The 22060-nt window shown below is 41.4% G+C and overlaps 1 protein-coding gene across 18 annotated transcripts in view; it reads left to right on the top strand.

The window, feature by feature from the left end:
• Positions 1 to 22060, top strand: part of DMD (dystrophin) — a 2092562-nt gene that overhangs the window by 1760113 nt on the left and 310389 nt on the right. For all 18 annotated transcript variants that reach the window (XM_053201917.1, XM_053201921.1, XM_053201923.1 and 15 more), the window contains one exon: positions 20620 to 20766. In XM_053201917.1, the coding sequence (XP_053057892.1) occupies positions 20620 to 20766 (147 nt within the window). The remainder of the gene's footprint in view (positions 1 to 20619; positions 20767 to 22060) is intronic.

Here is a 22060-nt window from a genome sequence, read left to right as displayed (position 1 = left end):
CTAAAACTTACTTTGAACAGAAGTAGAAGAGTCCTTAAAACCACCGTTCCCATTTTTCTACTCAGCAATTTAAGCCCTCGGAGACTCCACGCTGTAGGGGACTCCAAAGTGATAGCCAGGCATGTAGCCAGAGAACATTTTCTTTACCCACTTCAGCTCGTTTTCATCACCCCTAGTGACTCTATTGTAATACCCACCTCCATTCTGATCTTATTTGTTAAAGAAGTTGTTACACAAGTAACTCTGCCATGTGTATTCCTGTGGGATTTAGCATTAGACCATTTCATTGGCCAATGTGGCTTTGGGATTTGGAGTGTGGATAGAACAGCAGCAACCTCAAAATCCTGGGACGCTCTGGAGGTTGCATTGTTGCTGGCTAATCATCTCCGGGACAGCGTGCGTGCGGTAAATCAAGAAGGAACACAATGTCAATATTGACTGTCAGGCCCCCAAAGAAAATCTCGGCCTTCCGCATGCAGCTTCCTTAGGAATAATCCCCAGAATAAAATCCAAAATGTAAAGGCCTCTTTATTTTTAAAATTCATGATTTATAGTGCTTAGCAAGGATTTTAAGGACACAAACACGATTCCCCACTTAACTGGAAATAACACCAGTGTTTCTGTGTCTCTACAGATATTCTTGCTTTCCTTATCGCAATGGAGAGTAAGAATAACTCCTTGAATCACTAGGTGCTCTGCTTAGATCCGTGAATGGAACATATGCAGGTTTTAATAAAGTGGAATGACTTTGAAGCTCAAGTCTACGCATGACGTTTGTTGTTGAGAACAATTCCTGTGTGAAAATCTTTGGGAGTCGTTGGTTTTCCAAGTTTTCTTTTTGTTCTCATCGACCATGGTGTCTTTGTACCGAGCGGTACGTCATTCTTGAGCCAGGAACATTTCATTGTCCCTAGTTTGCCCGTTGCCTCAAAGCACAGGTTTTCACACCATAACCATCATTAAACTCCCCCCAGCCTGCCATTTGGGATTATACAAATGCGTCACCACCACGTAGGTACTTATTGTATAGTTTTTTATCCGAGTTTTAACTTACGTCTCTTCCTGTGAAAGGTCAAGGACAGGGATTTGCTGAGTTTTTCCTTGAAGTTCTTACGGTGAAGCGTTTTGATTAGCGCTTTCTGGAATTATAATTGAGAACAAGGTAATAATATGGGTAGTAGACCAGGGACTCTCATGAAGCCATCATGCCCTTCTGGCTTCTTTCTGCTCAACATGCGCATCTACAAATTTAAGAAGATAACTGGCACACACATCGCTGCGGGCCTACCCTCCTGAGTCTCTGTGGTTTGGTTTTATCTGAGAAATCTGCGAAAGGAATGCTAGCTCGGAATTTGACACAAAGAAAAGCAGAAGCTCTCAGCCGTGTTCACGCAACCCTCTCTTCCCTTAGTGTTTTCTCATCTTAACTCTGGTTTCTAATGTTTTATTATTGTTTTATTCATTTTGTTTTATTGTCTTTTATACGAGCCAGCTTTAAGTCCTTTCTTGTATGGGAGTTTCATAGAGGAAGCTAATGACCCAGTCAGATGGAAAGCTTATCATCCATTCGGTGGGAGGTATGCAAGGTTAGACAGAACCATCACCAACAGGGCAGCCCCGAGAATGAACTCTGCATAAACAAATGATGTCTCCATATTGAATGAGGTGCACTGCCTGTAGTAGGAAAAGGAAAGTTTACTAATGTTCTGTTAATGGTTGTAAACAGCAAATGAACTGCTCTGTGGAGGCTTTTGTTGTTATTTTTATACACGTGCTGTGTCAAGTAAGCCTTTCAGAAGAACGTACAAGCAAGAAAGATGCAATCCTTTATAAATCTGGGTTGACTATGGAACTAGGACCTGTCACACGAAGCAACTTGGGTTTTATCTCATTTGTAAAGCATGCATTTGTGATGTTTAAAAGCCTATCACTTGCCCTCTAATATCTTGGAATACTTCCGGAAGAAGGCATATTCCAGTAAAGGCTCACTTGCATACTGTAAAAGTGTAGTGTTTATTTTTTTGAAATAGAACGGCCATTGTTGGCTTTAAGAGAGCTTAGGAACTAAAGTAGGAATTAGTCATCTTAAAAATCCTGACCAAATTATTTGTTCAGTGTACGATAAATTGTAAGTTAGCGTTCCGGGACAGCTCATTACTTAATTCTCATGGATTTGCTCTCATTTCTTGCTTTGTTTATAAAGCTAAGAGCAAATTACTTAGGACAGCGATGTCGAATCACGTTTCTTACCCAAGGCGTCTGATTTTAGTGAGCGCTGTGTGTGTTTTAAAAGCCTCTACCTCGACTTAGGCAAATAGAACCTTCGTTTACCGTGCTATTCCCATCCTGCCTTTGACACTTCTGAAAAGCCAGTGCAGAGTAATTGTTTCAGACATCTGCTTAGCATACTTTGAAGTGCATATAAGTTCTTTTTCGGTTTCATTTGAACCCCAGCTGTCTTCACCCAAGTCTATAATCAATCTGAATTAAGTTGTCCTACTTCTCCTAATAAGTCTCTTATTAAGTTCTGCATCAGCCTCTTAGGGAGCCTTAAAACCTAATTCATGTAGAATTGCCATTTTATTGTAATTCATTTGTCAGCTCTCCAGATTCCAAGGAAAACAATTGCAAAGACTATGAATTTGGCTCTTCATAAACAACTTATGTGAGTGTAGAATACGCTGGAACTGACCAAACGGTTTAAAACAGTGGGTGGGAGGAAACGAGTTGATGACATTCAACACGCTTTCTTTTTGACTCTTTCGAGATGCCGTCTACGTTCAAAGCATAAAGGCCTTTATGTAATAAGAGAAACATCCTTCTGCTTTTACTTTCATAAATAAGATAATTACTGAGTGAACTTTGCTTCAAGATAGGGAAAGGCTTTAGAACAGTTGGAAAAGGAACATGCTCTTTTTATTATTGAACCTATTTTAATTGGGACTTCTTTGTACGCCTTTGATGGGCCGTGACAAAAGAAGGAGCTAGAATCGGTTACCATTGTCATGGCATTACATCAGAGCCACACAGCTCCTCTTCTGGTCATGGGACATTTAGGAGAACAAGGATAATCAGAATGTTCAGCCGCTGAGTTCATCTGACATTATTCTGCTAAGGAAATACTTAATTAGATAATAACAATTTCTCCAAAGAATGTCATCCTTCCTGCTATACGAAAACAACCATATCAAAGCCTGATCCTTTAATATGCCAGTCCTGTTCACTGAGGATTGTGGTGGCTGGTAGTAATTATACATACTATTCCCCAAGAGTCTTAGATAATATAAAAGACTCTTCCAAATAAAAGCTTAAGTAATATACCGTCAGCATCGATGGATCTAAAAACTCAGTCATTCACTCATTCCTGACATGGTCAAAACGTATACCCAGAGAAGTCTGATCTCATTATGGAGTGTGAATATTTAATTTATTTCATGAATCAAATTGTATTAGGAATCATATTCATGGCAGCTTAGTCTTGCTCAACAGATTGTTACATAGCTCCAAGCTGAGGGAGCAAGAATTTGTACCAGCTTGTGCATATGTGTGCAGGTGCCCCATTAACTGGAGACAGTTGGGAAATGTGCGTGTTACTTAACTGAAATTCCATATTTCCTTAGAAAATGGAAGCACGCAGCCAATGTTTATTTCTGTTCTCCTTTGGAATTTACCGACGGCGTCACAGGTTTCAGGTTCACAACTGTGTTACTCTCCTACCATAAGCACAACAAGGAATGGCTTAAGAACAAATAACCCAAGGAGTGGGCCCCCGCTGTGTTCCTGTGACGCTCAGCAATTACAAGTTTCAGAATTCCACGGTTAACACTGGCACCAATATTAGGCCTTACACAACATGACGTTAAGTAAGTTACACAATGGCATTGAATAACTGTTCTTGGTAAACCAGTTTTCCGCGTATCATGGGAGCAGATGTGCTCACGATACGAATGTGACCCTCTCATTTTAAGAGGGTTGACTTTTTCATGATGGGAAGAGGAAATTTCTTCCTGGTATGATTTTTTTTAGACCAAAATAACATTTTTCGGTGATATTTTACACAGTGCTTCTCAAACCCTTCCACATCGCTTCTCTTAATAGCCAAGGAGTTGAAGCTTGCCCTCTTCCCCTCCCACATGCTTAACCTCCTTTACCACAAGCATGAAATATCTTGGATGTTTCTTATTTTATTGTTTACATCTGTCAATTCCGTGATCTTCTCCACAATGCATTTGTTATGTTTTAAATTTTTTTTTTAATATTTATTTATTTTGGACAGAGAGAGAGAGAGAGAGAGAGAGACAGAGCATGGGCAGGGGAGGGGCAGAGAGGGAGACACAGAATCGGAAGCAGGCTCCAGGCTCTGAGCTGTCAGCACAGAGCCCAACGCGGGGCTCGAACTCACAGACCGCGAGATCATGACCTGAGCCGATGTCGGACGCTCAACCGACTGAGCCACCCAGTCACCCCTGCATTTGTTGTGTTTTAATACGAGAGTGTTTTTCTCCCAAACCTTAAGTGAAATCTCCCAGTACATTTACCCATGGGCGCGAAAGTGTACTTTGAGAAGCACGATATGAAAACCTGCCCAATTTGTGCGGGCTTCCTCTTTTTCCATAAGCTTCTTTTTCTTCTGTACACATACACACAGAGTAGATCCCTGCCATTTCAGATTTATCTGTTACAGTTTTATCTGATCACTGTGACCCACAGGGTCCATGACTTAGAGGTCTTTGTAATTTTGAACACGTACTCTTCGAGGTTTCTGTGCAGCAGTCAATTAACTAATGACTTAACTTGTGTTAGAGGTCACGTTCCCTGGAAACAGACCCTGAGAGCAGGGGTCTGGGTGCACATTGATTTATCGACAGTCTGCTTTCAGGAGTAGCCTGTATGGGAGTCAGGGAAGCATAAGAAGGGAGAAGAAGGGTCAAGCCAGTATACCATCGCAGGCAAATCTAGCCGTGTGTCCTCTTCCCTACAGAGAGGACGCTGGAGTATATACCGTACAACAGAGTTGTCCATTCGTACCCCAGATAATGGCTGGGTGTGACCAGTAACATGCCAATAAATGTGGATTAGTTAGCTCTGGGGCGGAGTGAACACCGATTTGTGGCCTTGTCCAATTCTGGCTGTGTAAATACTCCCACCCCGGGGAGACTCGGGCTACCAACATGATCTCGCGGAATGCAGAATTGGGAAGAGAAGCACACAGTGGGCTCTTGGGCTCTGCTGCATCACACCCCTGGCTGTGGCTCACCCCCGGAGACATCAGTTACCTCCCGGGCCAGGAGTACCTGTTAACTCCTGGACTAGGGGCCTCCCATCAGCAGAGGTCACCTTCCCGAAGATGAGAGGCAGCCATGAGACATCAGTAGCCAATAGTCACAGCAGCTGGGGGATAGATGCCCAGGCCAGGAAAAGAGTCTCTTGCAACCGGCAAGCGAACCTAGTAATCCACTCAGCAGCCATATCTTAACATGGCCGTTTTCATGTTGTTTTGTTCTTGCACATGCAGTCATTCTTTAGAAGTGGAGAAGATTTTGTTTCTTGCTGGAAAATTCACCCTCGCTCTGACCCACCCCCTAGGTACTTTTTGGGATGGACCGTGAACGGGTAGAGCTAATGAAAGGGTCTGAGAAAGTGATGCTCATTAGTAAGGAAATGGCTTTGTAAGAGACTTGGGCTTCATAGTTATACAGCTTACAGGTGTCTGAATTGATCAGATATTTGCAAATTTGGGGATTCAAGCTATCCAGACATAGTCATTGAGAACGTCAGGAATTTTCCGGGGCAGTGGTTCTCACCTTAGTGTGCCTCGGGATCACCCGGAGGGCTTGTGGAAGCCCAGGTTGGTGAACACCTTGCCCAGAGCTTCTGATCCAGACGGGCTGGAGCAGGGCTGAGAATCTACGTTTCTAACCACTGCCCTCGATGCTGTTGGTGCAGGGACCCTTGGAGAACCACCATTCCATTGTGCAGCTGCAGTTTATGTATAGAAATACGTATTTTGTTTATTGCTAACAATTCATCGATCTGTCAGTAATTCTCCCATAAATATATCATTTATTGCTTCACTTATATTTATCAACATCACAGCATCTCATTGAAAAGTGAACACAAGCCAAAAAATAAGTAAGTAAATAAGTAAAATTAAATAAAATAAATAAAAATTAAAAAAATAAAAGTGAATGCCAGCCCATGGCCTTCTGTGTGAGTGACCGATAGCTTCGGTAGGGAGCATAGTTTCCCTCCGAAACCTGGAAATGAAAGATGACGCACTCTCCCTGAGTCTCTCTTGTGGAAGGCATTCACAGTTACTTAGTCCAGTTTTCCTCTTACTATTCTACTGGTCCTCCCATAGTTTCGGGGTTGCTTCAGATGACTTTAAGCTTCACATGCCTTCTCGCTATTGCTACTTTAAAATTGAGGTGTTTAGTCACATAATCTTTCGCCTTGTCAACACACTATCACGTTTACGAATAACAATTAAATTTTTTTAATAACAACAATTAAATCTCAAACTTCTCCTCAGAATTTCCTGCTGAGCATAACTGTTTATAAGCAAGTACTTCATAGAGTTTCTGGAATCGAAGACATTCAGAATCTTTGAGACTCTTCCACTTTTTTTAATTTTCTTTTGAGAGAGAGAGAGAGAGAGGGAGAGAGAGAGAGAGAGGGAGAGAGAGAGAGAGAGAGAGAGAGAGAGAGAGAGAGAGAGAATCCCAAGCAGGCTCCACGCTCAGCTCAGAGCCTGACATGGGACTTGATCCCATGACGCTGAGATCATGACCTGAGCTGAAATCAAGAGTTGGGTGCTCAACCGACTGAGCCACCCAGGTGCCCCGAGAGTATTCAGCTTTTTAAAGTTAATACCTCCTTGGTAGATATGAATCCTGGGTAGCTTATCCAGGAGTTCCTGCATTTTATAGCTTGTCGCCCCACTGAGGATCTGAGTTCAGGGGCGGAGAGCATACGTGTGGAGAGATGGAAACAGATGTGAGGCGACATTGGGAGGAAGTAGGAAGTAGGTCTGAACTGCAGTGATTGGGGAAGGGGGATTTTTTTTCCTCGAAGTCAGTGCAAAATCAGTCTATTAAATGCCTGTGAAAAAAATTCAGTGTTGTGGTAAGGACAATCATGCAGTAAATATGATAGAAACGAATGTCTTTAAGTGTGCTTTAATGTTAACCAAGAGACATTCCAAACAAACTTTCCCCTTTATTCTGGGTTCCTGCCGGGGGTGGGGGAGGGGGTTACATTAAAAGTAATTTGATTAATGTTCAATGTAAAATTGAAATAACTGTGTATAATCCCACTCAAATCAAGTATACATTAAATAATTGAGTTAACCGAATTAGGCAGAGTAAGGGCACATTGATTTTCAATATTTTTAAAAATTGGTCCACATATCATTGTTATGATTTTGTTTATAAACTTCAATATTTATTAAGTTTCCACAGTGTGTTCAGTCCTAAAATGTCAAATTCTCTTAGCCAGAGTGAGGCTGGAAAATCTAACACTAAGATAGATTTCTATTTCCTTTTAAAGAATTGATTTTTATGGTGAATGTTTTTCCCTCATGCAGCTAAGAGCCTGCTGGTTCTGTTTCAAAGCACACATGCTTTTAGAAGCCTTGTTCCCTGGGATTCCACATTCTTATGGACTCAGTGGGCTCATTTAGAACTTTTCCCTATCAAATATTCAAACCCTATTATTATGATCTTCACATGGCATTAAACAAGTTAGCGAAGAGAATAAAGTCGATTTATCAGCCATATATGCCAAAGTATAGTAATTATCTAAGTAGAAACTAAAGCGAAGGAGGAAAGGAAGCAGTATATATTGGTTGGTTTTTGAGAACAGGTGACAGACCACAGCTGAGTTTCATCTGATTTATTTCTCTTCCTACCTGAAAACATTTTAACCCAGTTTGGAATCTGTACATTGTTGTGAACTTACATCCTATCAGGTCTTAGGAAGTGATTCTCGTTGAATTGCCCCGTGGTTTAAGGCTTTTGTCTGTCCCAAGCACAAGTAGGCCAATGCATCAGCATTCCACCTATTCAGTTGGCTGTCGGCCTCAACATATTTCTAGCAGGGACAGGGCTAATGCCAGAGAATGGTTCATTGTTCCCCACCCACACAGGCCCCGTACTAGAATCGTGAGAAGAGTTATCCAATATAATAGTGACTTTTGTGCATCCAATAAAGCATAAAGTTAAAAGAAATGTAAGGTAAACAAGCGAGCGTAAGTTCTGTTGATCTCTTGGCTCACCCAGGGAATAAAATTTTACCTTCGGAACTGCCCTGCCATTTTGTCATACAGGTTGAAAAAAGACATTTTCAAGATTGTCCCAGTGTTAAAATTGCCTGGGGGTTGGGGTTGAGTGTCAGGTGCAAGATGGGTCTTAATGAAATCTGACCCACTTTGACTTTCCAAAAAAAATGTTGAGTGCTCAGTGAAAAGATTTTTTTTTCAGATTTTAAACCCTTTTTTCAACTGAAATAGGACTGTCCTTTAAATAATCGATACAACATCACTCACCCAGATTTTTGAGGATGCTAAGTCATACTCCTTTTTTGAAAAAGAAAAAAAAAATCTATTACTATTAAAGTGTGATGTCTCTGTTACCTGAATACTGATCACTTTTTTTAAAGCTAGGTTTGGCCAATGACTTTGAGTTTTTTTGAAATAACATTTAAGTGCGTTCATCAGACAGCTTGACATTTAGACACATTTGTATAAGAGGTAATTTATTCATCATCCACATGCACTTAAGTGGACATTATCATGATAGCAGTTGTCATAACAGAACAGCACAGGATATGAATTTAGATCTTACTCTAAGGTGCGATCAGAAAAATCAGAGGAATATCTTGAAAGTGAAAGTTCTTGGGGTGGGTGGGTGATGGGCATTGAGAAGGGCACCTGTTGGGATGAGCACTGGGTGTTGTATGGAAACCAATCTGACAACAAATTTTATATTAAAAAATATAAATATAAATATAAATATAAAATCCACCAAAAAAAAAAAAAAGAAAGTGAAAGTTCTCAATAATATAGTGAAAAGCCGAGTCAACTCCTGGTTCCACTTAAGAGGCTAGATCTTTCCCACATATGCATATATATTGACATAAAAATTATAGCCCCTAATATATCTGGAGGGGCAACGTAGTGTGCAAATAAATACATAATAAGACTTTCTTTTCAGCCTAGGGATATAATGAAGAGGAACCACTCTAAAAAACTTACCAATCTAATTTTTAAACGTGTTCTTGCATAGATTTTAGTGAAGAAAATCCATTTTATATTCATTTCATTTGACTCGAAGTAGTCAGATATCTTGATCTTTTGTTGTCCCACTTGTTGGAACAAAAGGTATCTTGGAAAGACTAAAACCGTTTATAAAATTCAGGAGCTACAATAATCGGAAAAGAAACGTAGATGCTGAAGGGCATTTTACAATCCTTTTTAGCCCCCTTCCATTTAATTATTTTTATCTCAGCTCTTAGAAAATTTATATTCCTCTCTTGTTCGGTTCTGTTGTAGTATTTCTAAGTTGATAACAATATATTGAATGGAAAATCAATTCCGCAAAAACTCATTTTGTTTCACTAGTGAGTGCCTTCGAACAAAAATAAGTGTGCCGAGTGTCAGGCCAACTAGGTGTAGCATATGGAATAGGCAACCTCGCAACCCTACATTCCTCTGTTAATTATTATTCATACATGCGGACGTAACCTAATTTGTTTTAAACAGACAAAAAGGAATCTCTTGGCAACTACTCCATACGATACCGTACCATACTTTGTCCTGCGTTTGCTTGGTCAAAAATACGACGTTTTATAGCGACAGACCCACTTTGGCTTGGAATTTGTTTCCCTGTATAATAACAATCATCGTTTACATAAAAGTATAACCGTTAGAGTTAGGTCGCACGGCCATAGGAACTTGATCTGTTTTCTGCACTGCCGTCTCCCTAGTGCTTGGAACATTCCCTGGCACAAATAGGTGCTCAACGATATTTTCTGAAGGGAGTGAATAAACAAACGTGCACCAAAGCCCAGGACAAAATGCTCTCCCTCAGACACGTTAGACCTTTACAAATTATTTTACAGTCGACTTGCTCCCATTTGTCAACCATTCCAACTCGGGCCATTGTTACTTCTTGCCCAAATCTACAGACACTCATTTGCACTCTTCTTTCCGAAAGGACCACAGGCTTACACCCGTCTACTTGAGATGTTCTACGTGAACCTGCCACCCCCAGAAGAATGTGCCCTTTCTGTTACTCCCCAGCTTGTCTACTCAGGGAGGTGCTCCTGACCTGCCTCAGCCTGCTCTGCGCTTTGCAAGCCCCATTGACGCACCTTCTCACAGCACCATTACGCTGTCTTTTCCGTAACCCACTGAATTGCCTCTCTCTGGTACTGAATGTCAGCCTGTGGAGAGTTCTGTTTTCCCAGGGCATAGTACATGTATACACAGCATGTACATACATAGTACATAGGGGATACAAAATGAGTGTTTCCCAGTGAGTAGCGAGCAAATCTAGGGTTGCCGGGCATGTGCCCATTCCCCTTGGCAGAAACCTTCATTATCTGCAACACCAAGGCCACCACAACCTTGCTGCGTTCCACCTTAGTGAGGGCTATTTGCCCTTCCCCAAACACGTGACGCTTTCCTGCTTCCTACCCTTTGGTTCAAGAGCTGAACGCGTATCTTTTCTCGTCTCACCGTGCCTCCTCTCCCTTTATCACTTTTATGTCTGGTTCAGGGAGACCTCGCAAAGCTACATGACAGAGGTGCGAGGAAAGACAGGATCCCGCACCCCCTCTCCCCACATCGTGGTATTAGAAGTTGGCTCCAGGGTTGCAGCTACGCGAGAAAGGATCTAAGTCTGTGGCTCTCAGGGATGCACTTACGACCCTCTGCTTCGCAGCCTCTCCCCGAACTAGACCAAACAGGACCTTGTGTGACTTTGTGCCCCCCACCTTGCCTGAGCAGTGCTTAACTGGTCGTAGGTGGAGCGAAAGAAGGAGAAGTAGCCTCGACCTCCTCGTTCATCTTCGCCACAGTCCTGCGGTGCCCACGTTCCTGTCCCCCTTTTACACAAGAGGAAATGCACGGGAAATATTTTCATTGAGCTGTATCTACAGTAGAAAACCCCAAACATGAGAGAGAGAGAGAGAGAGAGAGAGAGAGAGAGAGACAAGCCATCCCTAATCTCAACACCAGCGTCTGTCATCCCAGGCCCCTGCAAGAGCCCAGTAGAGCAAGGTACCTCTTTCCTTGAAGACACATAGCGCCCTGTGCCAAGGCTCACCAACTTAGCCACAGAGCCCAGGCTGGATTTCAGTCCCCTCTGTCCTCTCGGGCCGGCCAGTGTACAACTCCACATGGAAAGACATATTCTCCCTAAATCGATTACTTCCCCCTTCTTTCCCACTTGCTCCGTCTTGACGACAATTCTCTGGTTGGCACCCAAAACTGCAATGTTATGTTCTCGCTCAGAGGCTTAGACGTATGTCAGAAATGAGCACGTGCTCCAACGTCAAATAAAGCAAAGCAATAGATCTAAAGAACTCAGTTACGGAAGCTGAAGGAAATAACGGGCTTCTTTTATCTAGGAAATCGGTGTCAGAGTTTTAGAGGAAACTGTGTTCATGAAGCAATTTGAGGAGAGCTGTGGACCTGAAATATTAGTAATTAATGCAAAAAGGCCTAATTCTCTCGTTTATTCTTTAATGAAAAGGTATCGAGGGATTATCATCTAGTGGGTCCAGGCCTACCCTGGTGACAAAAAGAATAGAAAATTGCCTTCATGAAGATCAGGGTCTTGGGACAGGCCAGATGATGAACTGATAAATAGGCAAGTACATATGCACTTTGAAATTGTGATCTGGGCTAAGAGGGAAGGGTGCTGAGAGGGAGAAAAATAGGGGGAGCTTCTTGAAACAGGGCAGACAGGGATGGGCTCGCTTTCACAGTCGCATTGAGTGAGACCTAAGGTTCGCGAACAAAAGCCAGCGAGGCCGAGAGTACAAATGTAAAACTCCAGGCTGAGGGAACCACACAGGCGAAGGGTCTAAGTCAAGAATAAGTTTGGTGAGTCGTAGGAACGCAGCGTCTTCCAAGTTCTTGTTAAAAATGCCAGCTTCACAGAAGCACCTGGGTGGCTCCATCGGTTAAGTGTCCGACTCCTGGTTTCGGCTCAGGTCACGATCTCACGGTTCGTGAGTTCTAGCCCCACGTCTGGCTCTGTGATGACAGTGCAGAGCCTGCTTGGGATTCTCTCTCTCCCTCTCTCTCTTCTTGCCCCTCCCCTGCTCATGCTCTCTCTGCCTCTCCCAAATAAATAAATACACTAAAAAAAAAAAAACAAAACCAACTTCTCAAGTCCACCCTAGACCTACTGAATGGAAAACACTGGAGACGGGACCCTGCAGGCTCTGTGTTAGCAAGCCGTCCGCATGATTACGGCGCACACTCTTACTTGAGAATCACTGCCTTACGGGCATGTTTGACCCACGTAGGGAAAGGTGAGAGTGAGACAGGGGCCGTGGCAGCAGAAAATATGGGCATAGACCGTGAACGCTGTAGGCCAGCGGATATGTTTGCAAGTCCACAAAACCTATCAACTGTAAACCTTAAGCTGTCTAAAATAACTCCTGAATTTGAATATCAATGTCCTTGTGCTTGATATTTTTAATGGCTTATGGATTATTACTTATTTTTAAATAAGTAAACAGATTTCATTAACTGACATTTTGCTTGATGTTTTGTCACATATAATTAAGATTTCTCAGAACGAAAATATTGGCATTCCTTCCGTTTCCTTAGCAGCCTAAAAACATGGCCTGCTTGAATGATTTATTTATACTCATTACAGGCCTTTTTATTTTAATTGTGCATATTTTGCAGTTAACCTCTGCAGAATACGCGTGAACTACCTTCTTATTTGTCTTCACTATGCCACTCAAAAGCGATGGAAAACATGAAATCTTTTTGGTCTTTGGTTTTGGGGGTTTGTTCGCTTCTTTTTTCTGTGAAGAGAAAATAATCGGCAGTCACGGTTAGGATTATAGAAACAAGTTTCCAAGGAAATTAAAGTCACTAAGGTCTGTACGGCTTGTTCTTATAAGTAAAAGCCTCTCCTTTGTGATCAATTCTGTCTTCTTCCTCATGTCTCATTTATATCTGTGAAGGCGAAATGAACAACACGCATAAGAAAGAAGATAGATACTATTAGTGTGGGAGCGCTGTAATTCAGCTGTTACTTCCAGAACATTGAGGTGGTGAGCTTCCGCGTGAAGCCAGGTCCTGAAAGATGACGAATCCTAATGGGTGCAAATGAGAAAGTGTTAAAAAAGAACTTCCGCTTTTGTGTTTGGGTGTTGCGTTCTGGCTCCATAAAAAGAAGAGAAACTAGAAATCATTTTTCATAAAAACATGAGGATTCTTGATGGGAGAAACACAGCAGTTAATTGCTATTCTTTCAGTGCCACAAATTTCAGGCGTGGTGACTCTGAGGGGAAACCATAGCTGAAATGTAATTACTGATAATTGTTTGGGATAAATAAAAGCACCCAATTTCTTCATGCCTACACACTGCATATTGCTTTCCTAAAATCTAGTGGGTTGATTTTGTTAACCACCTCCAAGTTATCCCGGTGATGCTACATCTAGGTCATTAGTTCTGAGTCTGTTTCATTATTTCTTGTCCTTATTCTGTTTGCTGGTCAAAAGTGATCATGCCCAAGTCTGAAAATGTACAAAATTGCCCTGAAAACTGAACGCAAGGAAGACAGTGAAAAGAAAAGGCATAATACTTTGCCTTCAGGGTACTAACGATAAAAACTGATGCTGAAATGGAATGCAGTCGCATCTCTATTAAAAAAGAGTATGTGTTTCAATGGGATAATTTATTGCCAAGAATGTCTACCAGAGGCAAAAGTGATAGGAAAGGCAGGCGGATGTACTCAGTCTGCAGACCGCCCCCTGTCTTAGCTCCACACAAGCCCTCAGCATTTAGCAGAAATCAAGGAGTTAATATTACAAAAAGGGTCTCCGTTTTGTTGGAGATCTATGGGATAGCCTCATAATGTTAGAAATGAGAGTTCACATAAGAATCCTCTTGCAAAAAAAAAAAAAAAAAAAAAAACAGTATCTGACATCTGAAATCCAAGGGTAAAGGACATGAGCCTAAGGCAGTCGGTGTCTGAGGCCAGTGCTGCCCCTCCGTCCTGGGCACCACACCAGACATTCAACCAACCGACATAAAAAGCCAAGAATTAAGTTACCAATGGAAGTCTCCAAGCCCGATGCCGTTCATGAAAGGCTTGCCTACATTTCATCTTATGTTTCTTTGTTGTTAGTCCAATGACATTTGGCTAGCGCATGTCCCCAAGGTATTTTAGAAGCTTCAGTAGGCCTCGGATCCTCTGAGCAAAGCAGGATATGGTCCTAGACTCTCTTGGCCCCAATGGCGGGTACTCACTCCCATCAGGATCACGTACCCATCCAGAATTGCAAAAGTTACCAAACACGGCTGGGCTGTACCTGCCCCCAAATCTTGAGTAACTGGTTTCTATGAGGCCTTCCCTGAGCCACATGTAGGAGTTCCAGTAACAGTACTCCAGACCTGTATTTGCAGGACATGATTTCCATTTCCTCCCCCTCGCCTTCTCACTACTAATCCAGTGTGAAAAATCCTGGGCCTTTTCCGAATGCCTCCTTTTTTTAGACTGCTTTCCAGGGGTTTGAGTTCTCACACATTTGTTCTATAAGGTTGTATCATACAGAGAAATGCAGTTAGTCACTACTTGATTTCTTAAAAATATTTTAATGTTTATTTTTGCGAAGGAGAGAGTCAGCGTGTGAGCAGGGGATATGTATACGTATATACATATACGTATAGATACGTAGCTATACATATAGATACGTATACGTATACGTGTGTGTGTGTGTGTGTGTATATATATATATCCCCCTCATATATATATACGTGTATGTGTGTGTGTGTGTGTGTGTGTGTGTGTATATATATATATCACACAATGTATGCATAAACTCCTGGATGGCATTGCTAATCCATGCATCCCAGAGTCTCCTCCTCTTCTTGCCTGCTGGGGCCTTTCTTGGACTATCCTGGCCCTGCACCGCTGACTCCCCCTGCTTTCTCTCCATCTACAAGCCTCATCTTGCTTCACCTCCCTCCTAATCCAGTTTAGATTCCATGGTATGTTTTTCAGTCGCATTCCAGCTAAAATTTAAACTCCCTCGCCCCTGACAAAGAGGCACCTGACATGACCCCAAACCTGGATCAATTGTTTTCTCCATGCTTGCAAGGAGCACTATTGGAGAAAGAGAAAATGGGGCAGATGAGTTCAAGATTTCAAAAAAATGTTGGTCCTCGGCCTCACGTGGGCCCTCAGCACTGTCTCGCAACCTCACTCGTTGCTGAGGTCTGCTTCTCTCATGGTCTCTGCCACAACTAATCCGAATGTCCCCACTCACCCTGAATTCGCGTTTTCATTCGATGAGTATTTGTTGAGCACTGACTTTATGCCAGTTCTGTTGCTTCGTACTTCGGAGAGGAACTGAAGGCCTTCGAAGGAGGGGTCCCTTGACTCATCTCTTTCCAATCCTTTAAATGGCCCTTCTGTGCCGTGCAGACTAGTCTCGTAACTACCACGTCAAAGCTTCTCCCTCCAAAATGATGTTCCCTTGTTCAAAGATAATCCCTTTCTTTTGTTGTAACGTGATTGATGACTAAAGTTCTAAATCTATATTTAAACAAATCTTTAGCTACATAAGGATAGGCAACGATCTGATAGCCAATTTAATTTCATAAAAAGAAGAAAAACTTGACATATCGGTCCTATATATCATTCTAAATCAGTACTTTTATATCTATAATCAGACAACATTTAATGAAGTGAAAATTCTGCCGGCATGAAACTAGTCATAATAAAATTAGACTTGGTTTGCTCTTTCATGGAGAACATATTCCAGATGTTTAAGTGATTCAAAGAAAAGCCACAGTATAATGGCTCCCTTCAATGTTTTCTCACTCACTGCTTCCAAACTAGAATAAAATCTAATGAAATTCTGGTAGTATTTAAATAGCGCAGGATATTGTTCGGAGTTAGCTGCACTTTTTGACATTTGATGTTCAGTGTTTAATAATTTGGACATATGTTTATAGGTGTGATATCAAAAGCTCTACCATTTGAAAGATAGGCAAACGCAATGTTACATCCACTTAAATCACCCATATTCATTTTTTACATAGTATGCCTTGTGACGGTATGGCCCCCTAAACACCGGAACCTAGGGCAAATGCCAAAGTGGAGGGTGACTTGGAACACTCTCCTATCTCCCTTTTCTCTTCCTCTTTTCCACCGCCAGGTTACCTTCTTTCCTCCATTCTCGTGTGCCTTCATGGTGATTTTTTTTTTAAGTTTTTTTTAACCTTTATTTATTTTTGAGACAGAGAGAGACAGAGCATGAACGGGGGAGGGGCAGAGAGAGAGGGAGACACAGAATCGGAAGCAGGCTCCAGGCTCCGAGCCATCAGCCCAGAGCCCGACGCGGGGCTCGAACCCACGGACCGCGAGATCGTGACCTGAGCTGAAGTCGGACGCCCAACCGACTGAGCCACCCAGGCGCCCCTCATGGTGATTTCTAGATGGCTACAGTTTTTCTATCAGGCTCATGAGGATATCTCCCCAGAATCAGACTTCACACCAAATTATCACTTGACCAGCTGACCTCCCCACCCCCAGTCAAAGCTTCCATTTATCCTACCAGAAATGTAATCCAGATGAAACTAAACATACACCTTTTCTTCCCCCTTAGTTAATGATGATCCTAGTAGCCGTTAACCGTGGTAGTCAAATAGCAGGAGTAAAATTTATTTCCTCTATTTTGGCTGAAAACCTAGAGTTCAACAGTTAATTGAAAAAGTCAGTTAAATCAGGGAATCATAAAAAGTAGGTCTTAAACATTTTATTCAATCTTAAAATAGTCACCAGTATTTTATTTTATTTTTTTTGAAGGTCTAAGAAATTTTATTTTATTTTATTTTATTTTTTAATATATGAAATTTATTGTCAAATTGGTTTCCATACAACACCCAGTGCTCATCCCAAAAGCTGCCCTCCTCACTACCCATCACCCACCCTCCCCTCCCTCCCACCCCCCATCAACCCTCAGTTTGTTCTCAGTTTTTAACAGTCTCTTATGCTTTGGCTCACCAGTATTTTAGCATCATGTGAAAGTTTCTTGTTTAAGTGTAGATTCACTGATTGGACTTCTCTGTAAATCACACTGATGATGAAGAAGTTTCGATTTCCCGTTCCAGTTTCTGTAATGTCGACAGAGTCCATCAGGACAAATGGAAGGCATTCTGTGTACAGAACACTCCTAAATTTTTCGCAGAATTTTCCTCATCTTTTCCAGTCACCCCCGTTCAACATTTGCTTTTCTTTTTCTTTTTTAAACGCCCTTGTAGAGTGTCCGACCTGGTTTTCGTAGAAATAATAACTTACTTTCTTCCAGACTTAAACTTCTTTGGACTGTGAAATCTTTTAAATTATTTAATCGCAAAGCTAACTGGTGAAAACAGGTTCGAGAACATACCCACGCCTGACAACTCAACTGATGGGAGCTGAAGGCTGTACGTACTGACAGATAGCTCTACTGTTTTACTTAGAGGCTGTTAGTTTGAGGTCTCGGTCGCTGTGATTCACAGGGAATGAAGACTGGCTACTCTGGTGAGTCTTAAGTGGAGATCAGTTAAGATAACTTCTACTGTAATTGCTAGATAGGAACAATGACAACGAAAAGAAGCCACAAGATCCCATGACAGGGGTGGTGCGGTGGAGGTAGAGAGAGAGGGCGAAAGAGGCAGAGAAGCAGAGGAGAAGGAGGGTGAGTGTTGTGATTAATTATGCATATTGGAACTTAATTTTTAATCACCTTCATCCTCCAAAACACCGACGCAGGATTAAAATCTGAGTTGACTTTGAGGGGAGGAAGTGAAAATCAAACTCTTGTAATAAAAGGCATTTGAACACGTACATTATGTCATCCAAAGGGAGCTGAAACCTACATGTGACGAACTGAGATGGCTACTCAACTTAATGGCTGAGAGCCACGCCAGTGAAGAGAGATGATTAGCATCCCGGGTTAATGCACACTTTTGTCGGATTCTGCCTGGCTGTCCTGCCATCTCTGCGATGGCTTCCCATTTAAAATTCCCACTCGTATGATATTTATTTATGGTCACTACAGACACATGTTATTATCCAGAAGAGAGTGGTTCCATTTGGTAACCATTGCTCTCGTCCAGGCTTCTCCATTGACATTTAAGAAATCTGTCTTCTAACCTTTTGTTACACAAAACAAAGTGATTATGGGTCATTTCCTTGTAGAGATATGAATTTACATTGATGGCTTTTTACCTCCCACCATGGGATTCTTTTAATCCGTATATTTATTTATAAGGCAATGGAATAATAATATTTACTGTCATTCCCTATAAAAACTTTCTCAGTTTCAGACTGATTCCTCTGACATTCCACTGACATGAAGTTGAAAAAAGATCAATACATAAGATGGGATTTTTTGCATGTGTGTGGTCAGATAGAAAGATTTCTTTTGTTTTCCTTTGTTTTTATTTTTTATTGATATGTAATTCACAAGCCATAAAATTTGCCCTTTAGGGGCACCTGGCTGGTTCATTCTGTGTGGATCATTCGACTCTTGATCTCAGGGTCATGAGTTTGAGCCCCATGTTGGGCGTAGAGTTTACTTAATAAAATATATATATATATTGTGAGACCTGTGCTGATCTCATAGTTCATAGGTTCAAGCCCTGTGCCGGACTCTGTGCTGACAGCACAGAGCCTGACTGGCATTCTCTCTCTCTGTCTCTCTCTCTGTCTCTCTCTCTCTCTCCTGTCTCCCTGCCCCTCCCCCGCTCATACACACACTTGCTCTCTCTCTCTCTCTCAAATAAACTTTAAAAAAATTCACTCTTGGGGTGCCTGGGTGGCTCAGTCGGTTGAGCGTCCAACTTCGGCTCAGGTCACGATCTCGCGGTCCGTGAGTTCGAGCCCCGCATCGGGCTCTGTGCTGACAGCTCAGAGCCTGGAGCCTGTTTCGGATTCTGTGTCTCCCTCTCTCTCTGACCCTCCCCCGTTCATGCTCTGTCTCTCTCTGTCTCAGAAATAAATAAATGTTAAAAAAAAATTCACTCTTTTACAGTGTACAATTCAGTCATGTTTAGTCTCATCACAAGATTGTGCTATCAGCACCACTGTCTCATTCCAGAACATTTTCATCACTCCCAAAAGAGACCCCATGATTCTCTAACGTAAAATTTTTAGTGACCAGTTTTTTAGAAACATTAAGTTCTATAGAATTATTATCACAAGGTCTTATAGTATCTAAGAACTATATAAGAGTCTCATACTCCATACATGACCACATTTTAGTGGTGAGATATTCAAGTTGATTTGACAGTTTGAGAGGACAATGCCATTCTTGTTTAGAATGCACATCCTGGCTCCTTTTATTTGGAGTGGGAGGGAATCTGGAGGGTTATAGATGAGGTCAGTGTAAACAGTGGCTTCATCGACATAAGGAACCAGAGAAATAATACCTGCCCGGATCGAGCAAGTCAAAGCAGCACATAGAACCAAGTAAGTGATGTTGTCCTTGTGCATAGACATTACATTACACAAACTGTTCTCCTAAGTGAGGGAATCTGTCCCTTAGAAATTGCTCATTGGAACATTTGGACATCATGCATCATGTTAAAGATCCATAAATGTCACCTCAATAGGGTAGATATGATGCATGGTAATATCCTCCCCATATCTGCATAGGGTTCTTCCCCGGACAGCCAAGAAGCCCCACGGGAGCCTTCCTAAGTCATTGCCACAAGGACTAAAATACCAGGGGACCAGGAAGTCATTCTTAGGGCTTGAAAAAATACCCTAATCTCTAAATGAATCTATTTATTATGCAGTTGGTACAAAATATGAATGTAATCTTTTCTGACTGAGTATACCTTTTTATTGTAAAAAAAAAAAAAAAGGATCCATTTCTGGTTGGGAGGTGAGTCGAATTTAGAATCTAGCAAGATATTTTTCCTGTTGCTTTCCAATACAGAATTTTTTTTTGGAAAGGTATGTAATAGTTAGTAATTTGTACTCTGGAGGTAGGCAAACATGGATGCGTGTCCCAGGCTCCTCAATTTTGACCCACTGAACCTTGGACAAAATATAACCTCTGTAAGTTGTTTTCTCATGTGGAAAATGAGAGTTCTCCAACTATGAGTCTCATAGGGTTATTCTGTAGGGATAAAACTGGATTATGGAGACAGAGCTCATCACAGGATCAGGCACCTATGAAATGCTCATTAAATATTCATGATTATTATTCACCCATTCGCAAGTGATCAGGGTAGTAATACCACTATGATAGAGCAAACATCACTGACGCTGCACCCCAAATAGAATGAGATATCTTGTAGTTCGCATGTGTCTGGTTTTTTGGCTTGTAGTGTTCTCATTTACCAACTTGCCCTTGACTCTTTCATACAGGTGCTTCGAGGAGAAATTACACCTCTGAAAGAGAATGTCAGCTATGTCAATGACCTTGCTCGCCAACTCACTACGTTGGGCATTCAGCTGTCACCATATAACCTCAACACTCTGGAAGACCTGAACACCAGATGGAAGCTTCTGCAGGTAGGCACATTATGAGCATTACAGTTCCTTGTTACAATGAGAGAATATACAGAGAAAGCTTGTTTGTAAGGAACAGTAAAAGTAATTTCTTCCTGTGATGTTCGCGATAATATTTCATGAATGTAGGATAGTTTATATTCTGCAATAAGATCCTCTATAATGTTTTAAAACCTATTAACAATAATTTTTATAAATAGCTTCAAGTTAGACCTTCCTATACCTTGCAACAAACATGGAAAATAATGCTGAATTGCGATAGAAGGACTTAGTTACTGTCATACAATTACTTTGTACTATCGTTGCTTGGATTCTTTAAACATCTCTACCTTTGGAATCCTAATTTAAACACCACTCAATGGTAAGACATATGCTAGAATCATTTTAGAAAGATCATTCTGTCACAGACCTACCCATGCAGGTTTTTTATAGGTGTGCATAATAAATATAGGGACCCTAAGCATGCTCAGGGTCACATTTACTAGCTGTGGGACCTTAGGACCCTTCTGTGTTTCAGTCTTCCATCTGAAGAAAATGCAGACATTAAATGTTGCATAAATTCTAGCTCTTAGAGTTATTGCAGTTATAATTATTATTATTACAGTATACAGCCTTTGGAATCAAACTTACTGAGTGACCTTGAAGTCACTTGTCCTCTCTGGTTGTCAGTCTTCTCATCTCTAACTTGTTTGCTGTAATATTAAACAAGTTAATTCATGTAGAGTTGTTAGTTCAGAGGCTCATAGTAAGAACTCAGAAAAGGTCATATGTCTCTATGTTCCCTATGCAAAGGATACTGTTTAATACCCCAAACCCTAAAACTGCTTTGACCATAGAATTAGAGAATTGTTTTCTCTTCTTTTCCAGTTTCATAGGATGCAGAGAGTATGCTTCTGAGGACAAAGAGGAAACTGGGTTTAAAAATATTTGCTTTCAAAGTTTTAATAAAAAAAAATGATAAAGCAGATAGCTTTTCGTATTGGCAGCCCATTTAGGGCTATGATTGAAAGTCCTGTTAAAGAATTTCTAGACCTTTAATAAAAACAAGTTCCAAATCCAAGACCTCTTGAGATCTCTTATAATTTAATTCCCATTGTGATGGATAGTTTTGAAATATTTGTATGATAGATGGTTATAAGTGGCGTTGACCAAAGCAAGGCAATATAGTTAAGCGATTACATGCCTGTCTATGTCTGTTAGTTTCATAGTGGCTAAGTACTGCTAAGACCTTATCAATTTCATCCTTAGTATGTTTTTAACTTTAAGCATAAATAAGGAAAGTAATAAATGTCCAAGG

The sequence above is a fragment of the Acinonyx jubatus genome, chromosome X (genome assembly GCF_027475565.1).
Source record: "Acinonyx jubatus isolate Ajub_Pintada_27869175 chromosome X, VMU_Ajub_asm_v1.0, whole genome shotgun sequence".
In the NCBI taxonomy this organism is placed as follows: Eukaryota; Metazoa; Chordata; class Mammalia; order Carnivora; family Felidae; genus Acinonyx; species Acinonyx jubatus.
Note: the sequence above shows the minus strand (reverse complement) of the source record. Positions and strands in the feature narration are given on the sequence as shown.